This window comes from Triturus cristatus, chromosome 6, assembly GCF_964204655.1.
Source record: "Triturus cristatus chromosome 6, aTriCri1.1, whole genome shotgun sequence".
Classification (NCBI taxonomy): Eukaryota; Metazoa; Chordata; class Amphibia; order Caudata; family Salamandridae; genus Triturus; species Triturus cristatus.
The window spans coordinates 1,635,388,677-1,635,398,243 of NC_140589.1; the positions used below are offsets into that span (position 1 = coordinate 1,635,388,677).

At 41.7% G+C, this 9,567-nt stretch overlaps 1 protein-coding gene across 1 annotated transcript in view; it reads left to right on the forward strand.

Moving 5' to 3' along the window:
- Window positions 1-2,759, forward strand: part of ABCG5 (ATP binding cassette subfamily G member 5) — a 243,689-nt gene extending 240,930 nt beyond the window's left edge. Inside the window, exon 13 of the mRNA XM_085612783.1 lies at window positions 1,444-2,759. Coding sequence (XP_085468909.1) covers window positions 1,444-1,628 — 185 coding nt within the window. The 3' untranslated portion in view covers window positions 1,629-2,759. The remainder of the gene's footprint in view (window positions 1-1,443) is intronic.
- The last annotated feature ends 6,808 nt before the right edge of the window (window positions 2,760-9,567 follow it).

Consider the following 9,567-nt stretch of genomic DNA (forward strand, 5'->3'; position numbering starts at 1 on the left):
CACTTTGGGGCACACTTGAAAGGCAGAGAACAGAATGCCAAGATAATTCTTGTGTATCAACTGTCTGGTTGCAAAAGCACTAATGCATCCACTGCAGGGGCCTGTGTTCGACCTCATAGGTCACAGGTTCAAATCCCGGCGGGTTCACTCAATCTTTCATCCTTCTGAGGTCGATAAAATGAGTACCTTTGAGTTGAGTAACAATAAACATCTGTTATTCAGAGCCAAGAGACCTATGGATGAACATGTGCTTTACAAATACACGTTATGTTGTGCATCTACATTCTGGTTGCTGGAACCATACTTTTATTCTACCAGACTTCTGTCTGTGGGTTGGGTTTATTGTGGGTACAGTGGCTGTCCCAAATTGGATTTTAGTGTTAAATGTGGAAGGACACAGGGATTCCCATTGTACATCCCACTCATACCCCAGGCACTCAGAGTCTATGTTTAGTGTGGCTGAAGAGTTTCACCATCCTGAAAATGCCCAAAGTGGATAGGGTTGGCCTCAATTGGGAACTTTTACCCCATTGGTTAAGACGTGTCTAGGAGTCAATCCTGCCACTTGTGCCAGGCCTAAATGTGTCATCTCCAGTCACCCACTTCAGGACACTCCTGGAACTGAAGAAGATCAGAAGAGAAGATTGAACCTGCTCCCTTTGACCTGAGAAGAGACCTGAAAGGCTGGACCCACTCTCTCTTGTACCTAGGACTCCAGTATATGCCACTCCACTCGACGCTAGTCCAGTGGATTACAAGGCCCACAAGGCTGACTACCTGTTCAAGTTACAAGAACACAACAAGCTACACGAGTCTTTTCCTGCAACTGGTCCTGACTGGAGTCTGCTATTAGCCTTTACCTCACACCTTGTGAGTCCCTAAATACCTCACCTGAGGACCTGAGGGGGTTAGAAGTGTAGTCTTGTGGTGGATTAGGATATAAAGGACTAAAGTTAGATTGTAAATCTTTGACCAGGAAGAGCCTGATTGGTCTATCAGACCCGCGCTCCACGGCAGCCAGGGCCATATTTGCCTAAGTCCAAGTCCCGTGACCAATGACTAGCATTCACACTTTATTCTTCTTGGCGCTTAAAACCTTTAAAATTCATATTGGCGGATCCCCTTATTGGATTTTTTTTCTTTTATTTGTATAATTTAGTTTAAGATTTTTATTGTTTTGCATTTTGACTTTTTCTGTTTTGGGAGCACATGCATACTTTACACATTGCCCCAAGGTAAGCCTGTCTGCTCTGTGTCATAGCTATCAGGGAGTTGACAATAGGTTAATTTAGTGACCTTAAGGGTTCACCATGACAAGGGTTGTGATTATTTTTTTAGGTGGGTAGTCGCGAACCCCATTTAATATAAATGCACAGCAATGCAAGTTTAAATAAGTGTGACATAAAAGTTCTTAAAATTTTTCTTTTTAATTATTTTTTGCAGGTGCACCCAACAGCACTGGACCGTCCTGCCTGTTTTCTGATGGTAATGAATTCATCGAAAAAACCTACCCGGGGGCAACCTCAAGATTCACCATGGACTTTCTTATGTTATTTGCCTTTATACCAGCTATAATAATTCTAGGAATCATCAGCTTCAAAATCCGAGATTTAGTAGCTAAAAGATAGTGAGAATATATTGGAAAATGCTAATTAATGAATATGTGAGTTTAAACACATTAGTCGACTGACAGCCACAAAACTAACATATACAAAAATGCGATAGAAATAGTTCCATGACTGACTTTCTGTCTGGCCACCTTGTTTCATCTTGTTATTGCATGAAAATAAGATTCTTTCTTCATTCATTATTATGTATCATAAGGTTTCACATGTCTGAACAAGGCAGTGCATTACCTCGTGGATTGAATCCTCAATGATTCCTAAACCATGCTGTGGTGAACAACCGGACCTGGAAAACAAGCTACTGACCAGTCAGCTTCCGATTTTCTAATATGTACCACTTTCACTCTGTTTGCAGTCTTTGGAAATAGGCATCAGTGGTAAAATGCCACACAGACATATCATACATTTTTTGAGTGGAGAGGGGTATAATCTACTTGGCAACTTCCTGTAGCGCATTTTGGGGAATTTAGTCCTCATCATTATTATTATTATTTTTTTTTAAAGTACACGCTCATCACTCACTTATTCGCCCCAATGGAATTTTGAGATTCCAACTTTCAGCCAGATACTCTAGCTGGTAAAAGTAGCTGAAATCTCTAGGTGTAGCTCTGGGAGAGAATGGGGAATTACCAGCAGACTTTGTTGAAGTATTTTCGATTTCTCAGTGAAATCTTAGGGTCCCACTTGTAATTCTCAGTAAAGTCGCACACTCTGATTTACCAGTATCAGTAACTCTGGTAGTTGAGAGTTACCGCTGGCAAACCCGGAGCACTCATAATGAAGCTCTTTCACAGAACCAGGCTACCAATTCCTCTTCGAAGAAGATTTTTTTGTTTAAAAAATGAATATTATTTGGTGGGTTTTTTCCACAATTCTTATGTCAATGAAATGTAATGCAGATAGAGCAGATGCACTTAATCTGAGTTTTGAATGTTTGCCAACAATACATAAATGTGAGAAAACATAACGCTTACCTTTTCTTTACAAGCAAGACCTGCTCACAATTATACAATTTTCGAATAAAGGTAAAGATGTGGTTGTGTGTAGGCTTGAAGTTTATGGTAACACTATCCATGAATTCATAGCTATGATGCTGCAGGGGCTGTACCAATAAAGACATTTTATTTATCACTACTCAAAGTTCTCTTTCCTGTCCCAGAGTCCTTAATTAAATGTTTCGAGACCAGTGTCAGAGAGACTTTTAATGTATTGACAAATAAAATGGGGGTTCCTGAGCCATAGTGAGTTTATAATTTAATAAGTACTCTTGATATTGTTTTACCAACTGAAAATCACTTGATGTGAATTTAATCAGTAATACTCATTCATTGTCAGACATCGGAACAAGGCAAGCCAAGTCAGTCTGAGTGAAAGTACATCACGTTGAATATTCTGGTGGTCTGTAAAACTTTAAACGAGGGCCTTGATTTGTTATACAATAGCTGGTGCTGTTGCAGGGCTGCTCTTAAAACAGAACTACGCTTAGAACCAGTATGTAAGGACTGAGTCACCATACCACCTCAGTACCTTTGGGTCCGAGTCCAACTAGCTATAGTGCTTCACTTGCCCTCCTAACCTTACCAGAGAAACAAGTGAATTGGCCCCCACAACACAACCCTCTCAACCATCTCAGGATTCACGGTATCAAGACACACCCTTTCTCTCTCTCACTCTTACTCATCCACAATAAGATAACCAGGTGACACAAATGAAGTTTAGAATATTTATTGTGCTCTAAAATGCAGTATATATGGCATAATTAGAAAACAAATGCATACTAAAAATAGAGTTAGCATGGTTAATAATCCATATATCATGAAAAGCCCTGTCATTTTATAGGACAGAGTAACCTAACACCCTCCCTTGTTAATGAAGCTAAATGATTATATATGAAAGAACTTTTGGATTACTGTCGGACCCCGTACCTAGGCATACACAGATGAATGCTCTACATCTAAGCTGATGCAGTGCTCTTCTCTAAGAACTCTCGTTCGATGTGTTCCCTCTCGGCTCATGTGGTCATCTTGTTGCAGGGATTCTGCTTTTGCACAGAACTATGCGCAGGAGACTAGGACCTCAGAGAATTGTGGTGTACCAGAAAATCCTCCTCAGAACCCAGAACCCCTTATCCGACTAGCTTAGTATCCCATTCGTTAACCTAGATCTAGCTAGGTGGTCCCAATGTATAGACAAACCAGAACAAGCGACTTAGATATTTCTCAAGAGTGGTGGGAATCTGAAATACCTGTTCGTACTTATTTATTAGTCCACAACGGAATAATACAGACACGGTAAAGTTTAAAGAGTTTATTTTATAAACCTCGCGTCCTAAGATGCAGTACTTTGGCTAACACGAGCAGACTAACAATACAGATCAGAATCATGAGCATTATTACAATACCATATATAATGAAAGGAGCAATCATACTATTAATGACAGTGGTTTACGGCCACACTCCTTTTACTATAATCTAATACATTATTATTATTAGACTATTAGAAGGTCTCTTAGGCTAACAGGGGGGACCCCATACCGTATAGATCAGCTTAGTAGAATCACATCAAAGGATCAGCTCTCACAGCATACACCAGCTCTTCTTGTTCGAATGACTAAAAACCAAACTGTTCTGCAATATTAAAGACGCTCGTCCTTCAAACATTGGCAGCTGTATGCATGATATGTCTAACAAGTGTCTACGATCAATCTAAACACAACACTCTGTACCTTCTAGTGACCCAGACGCGTTTTTTGCATGATGTACAGACAAAGGGCACATTTCACGGTTAAGAATGTATAACAACCGTTTGTTATTCTGTAGGGCAAAGACGAGTCAGCATTTTACAAAATGAATAACACATAACAACAGTGTTGTGTGCAGCGCAGCAGAAACAACAAGCTTGCTTGTTAACTATGATCTCGGTTATGCTAACTTAGTGTTGTAAATAGGGCGTGGCTTAGTCCATCTCACACCCCCCCCATGATCGGAGCACTAACCAATAGGGATACATATATCAAGAACGCAGAGCTCAAGTGATTTAGAACGGACTCAAGGGCATATAAGGTAAGTGTAAAGTCCGAGAATAAAAAAATGTTCGTTTAAAAAATGAAAAAAATGATGTGATAAAAGGGAAGCAAAAGTTTCGTAGAAATTTAACAATTCTGGATGCAAGCTGCATTGACAATGTCAATCCATGAAGGTATATGCACCGTAGGTTGCGACTGCTTCCAAGAGGAAATCATTGGAGCGTCCCGCAAAAGTATCAGCCATCCAGTTGAGCAAGTGAAAAGAACATACATGTTCGTCAATTATCGGTGCATTCAGCACCATGATAGGACAACTGTCAGTCTCCTCAATATAACTCCTTTCAAGGAAATCAATAGCTGCCTCTCCGATATCCCAGTTTCCACGGACTCCGTGTGCCGCACCCAAAGCCATAAACGCGACACCAGAACAGTCGAATTCATGAGCCACTAAGGGACACATTAGTTCATCAAAATCTGGGTCAGGCGACGCCAAGTTTGATAGGCACAAATCCAGAGCCCATTGGAAGGGACAATCTAGGCAATGAAAAACAGGTTGCACACACTAAAAAAGGGAAACCGGAAAGACAATCCATACTTGACGCTTAATACCGCCAGTGGTAATGTGCCTTAGAAATCAAGCATCCGGCTACGAAGATGTAGCAAGCGCAGCATTCTGTCTTGCAGCTCCCGGTGTGCAGCCATAGCGAAGAGCGCAAATCAACAAGAGGATCCCAGCCACCAACGCGAGGAGCAAGGGGAACCCTCCGAAGACACTCGAAAAAATAGAATGTAAAAATGCGGGGATCACACCAAAAACAGTCTGGAAAGATGTCACGAGGCCGGAGCCCACAATTTTAAAAAAATTTACAAGGCCAGTCGTAGACGAAGCATTAAAGATAGTTTGAATCAAAGTTCCAAAATAGAGGGGGAGGTCAGTATTTAAAAGTGCTTGTACCTCAGTGCGAGTGTTTGCAACATTAAGAAGAAATGTTTCAAGGGATGAAGTTAACGCAACCTCTTTTTTAGACAAAAGAGCCCTTATTCTGCTCATTCTATTGAACTCTGCGTTCAAGGTTGGAATCGCTGGCCAGATGGATATATCGAGTCGGCCTTGCGGGGGTGGGAAAAGGACGTTATTCCAGCAAACTACTTTTTGTGAAACAGTCACTATGTAAGGAATACCCACTAGCATCCCACAGCAAGCTTCACTATTTAAAAGCAAATAACTACCGTTGGCAAGCAGCTTAAAAGAAGACGTTATAACTGGCATTGGAATCCCCTTTAGGACACAAGCTAAATTAGGAGCGTGTATATTGCAAGCGCCAAGTAATTGTATATGTCTGCAAACAACAGAGTGATCAGGAGCGGAAGTGCATTCTTCACCTTTTACGTAAACTTCCTTGCCATCCCTCACGCATCTGTAAGTGAACGGAAGTGACCAAACTTCATGCAAAAACGCATCACCAAGTTGTTTGTATCTGCCGATAGCATAGTGTTTCATGCACGAACTAAACTTGAACAAACTGAACGGTAAAGTTACTAATCCGTGTACTAACCACACGGCTGAATTTAACTCAGCTACAGAAAAAGGTAAAGGTTCTAATTTTTCAATGTGTAGCAATGCATAAGTAGCATCTTTCATGGACATGAACTGCTGTTTGTCAGTCAAATTAAACGGAAGGAACAACGATGAAATATTCATGTAATCCCAAGGGACTTTCCCTGCCTTTAACGTTTGCAATGTCCACGCAAACTGCATAATTGAACGCAATTGATTTTGACCATGATACAACACAGATACATCATCTTGCACAATGTCTACGACAGAAGAAACAATATTATCTAATGTATAAATTCTAGAAGACAATGTATTAATACTATTATCTATCACAGCCAATACTTTTTCCATATTGGCCTGGTCAATAGCACGTAGTCTAGAAGCAGCCTCAATTTGCGACAACTTCCAAACTTCATTGTAAATAGCATAAGCCCATCGTTTAGATCTACTATTTACAGGACCCTTAATGAAATCATTCAAATCTATTTTTTCATTTAAACGTGACAAATGAAGTTTAACTGAAGTTAAGGTGGAATGTTGCAGCCATGACTGACATAACTTACCTACAGAGTAGGTAGTCACCGTGTGTGAAGATGTGAAACGAGGGTCAACCCTAAGTTGTGTATACCCCGGGGTCAAATCTAGAAAACAACGTTGACAGGAATCTGAGCTTGTTTGCCATACCAACTAACCCTCAGGATTCAAGGTTGAAATATTGAAGGTGCCATTGGAAACAAGCGAGTGCAACCCAGTAAGGGACAGATCTGAGTGATTTTCCCAACCAGGATAAGCACCCAAATCAGGGATTGAGGGGGAAATTAATTTTTTAGATATAGCCAATCCAAAACAGGTTGTCTGAAAAATTGAGGAATTTAAAAATAAAATATGGTTAGGGATAAGACAGGCACGATGTAAAGCTTCTGTTCCTTGTACCTGCCACGGTTTAGTTCCCCAAACCGATTTAAGATCGATAGTAGCTTTCCATACGTCATAACCTCCAGTAGCCAATTCCTCCATAAAGGATTTGGAATATAATAATTTTGTGTGTGTCAGTCTGACCTTAGAAGCGGGTTCTACCGCTACTTTAAAGTAAAAAGACTCAGGGTTTGACACACTAAAATCCGAAAAGTATGTGAATTTTTTCAATAAAGTGTCAGAGCTTCCAGGCATAGGGACAGGACAATGTTCCCATTGTGTGAAATTAACAAAATTTCTGAAAGTATTTGCTCTGTGTAGGAAATGTATGCCATAATGTTGAAAACAAAACTGCTCCTCATAATTTGCAGTATTTAAATACAGATCTTCAGCATCAAATGCAGCATAATATTTTAAATCAGAAAACAGTGCTTCTATTGCTTGTACATCCCAATCATCTGAGCGGATGTTTTGTTTAACTACATCACCCATAGAAACACGAAAAACAGTTGGCACATTAATAACTTCGGTGGGACCATGAATTTGAAAGTTCACTGCATCCCAAGCAATCCCATCACGTACAGGCCAGGCGGTGATGTTCACAAAAGTCTGGTCTCTTTTCATGATGTGTGATGAGGAATGTGGGGCCAAAGTTCCATCAATTAATTGAATTGTAGAATGTTCATTCAGGTAGTGTCCATTGATAAGTCTAAAAAACAGTACCACAAAGCCAATTGTCATGAATAAAAAAAATACAAATCAGCACCAGCCAGATGTAAGTCCAAGGTGCAACCAAAAAATGTCTCTTGAACCAGGCAAAAAATATAGAGATTTTGGAAGGGACAGTGGAAGTCAATGATTCAGTTTCAAAGGAAGACTGGGACTGGGCAAGTGTTGTTGTATTTAAAAGGGGCAAAGCGACTTCCGTAGGATAAGCATACTCCGGATCAGCGGGTAAACCACCAGCCGTAGGTGGCGGATCATTAACTGTGATCATCTCAATGGAAACTTCAGGTACGATGATTGAGGGTGGCACCACAACAGAGTTTCTCAGCATTGAAGGGCAGGAAACCGAAGGTGTCATACTATGGAGAATCGGCCACCCTGTGTAACTTGACATTCTCAATTGAAATGTACCTTTTTTCTTTTCGACCAGGAAGTGGTGGTAAAACAACTGTACGTGTACCCAATACACCAAGCACTGGGACCGGTGCACGATAAGAGGGGCCAAACTCCTTCTTGTTCTCCACCTTCTCACGGACTAGATCACCAACTCGAGGCAGCCAGCCGACCACCGGAATCAGGAGCGCTTCTTCAGATGCAGAGGGCACGTGTTCTTTTGCCAGAGTGTCTCTTGCTTCTTGTAGATTCTGCAATACAGCACAGTGGTCATCGAGGTCAAAAGGGGCGGCAGCTGCCGCCATGTCTAGACCATCAAGGTCCGTGACAAACATTCTCACTCCAAAGAGCATCATGTAAGGGGTCCTCCCACCCAGAGACCTTCTAGGGAGATTATTAAGTGCACGTTGGACGTCATACAAGTGGGTAAGCCAGTTCCGGCCTGTACCTAACACCTTGGCTGTCAACGATTGCTTTAGGTCACGGTTCATCCGTTCCACAACACTATTGCCCCCAGGCCAGTATGGAGACGAAAATTTGACTTGGACCCCCAAACTTCTCATAGCCTCTTTGTAAGCCTTAGAGGCGAACGCCGGGCCCTGATCAGAGTGAAGGGTACCACACGCAAAACTCCCTATAAAGACACGCAATGCTTTGATGACAGTCCTGGCATCAGCACTCCTTTGTGGCCACACCCACAGAAAACGTGTGCACGAATCCACTGCAACCAAGATGTACTTGTACACAGTATCAGAGGTAAAAGGACCGCAGTGATCTAAATAAACACACGCTAGTGGTTGATTAGATATATGCAGCTGCGTTGGAGGTGGACGCGCAACAGAAGGTTTGATCTGCTGGCAAATGTCACAATTAAGTACATAAGCCTGCGCTTGTTTATACAAACCGTACCACCAGTAACGTTGCTGCAAAAGAGAGACAGTCGCTGACACTCCAGCGTGCGCTGACGCAACACCTTCGTGAGCAGCTGTTATCAGATTTGGTCTGCAGTCCGCGTTGGGGATTAATCTATCACCAACGTCGTTAATCCTCACTAATGGGACGTTATCAGGACTTAAGTGATAATTGTATCGGGAAGGGAAACCTCTAGGGAAGTTTGTCCCTGTCTCAGAAGCAGCAATAGCTGCTAAGATGTCTGCATCAATCTTCGATTTTGATCTTGTAACTGCTGCTACTAAATATGTCACCACTGCTGTTTTAGCTGCCTCGTCAGCCAAACTGTTACCGACAGCATGGACACCAACTCGTTGGTGACCAAGAGTGTGAATTACATCCACAAGTGGCAAACTCCCTTTGAGTTCTGACAC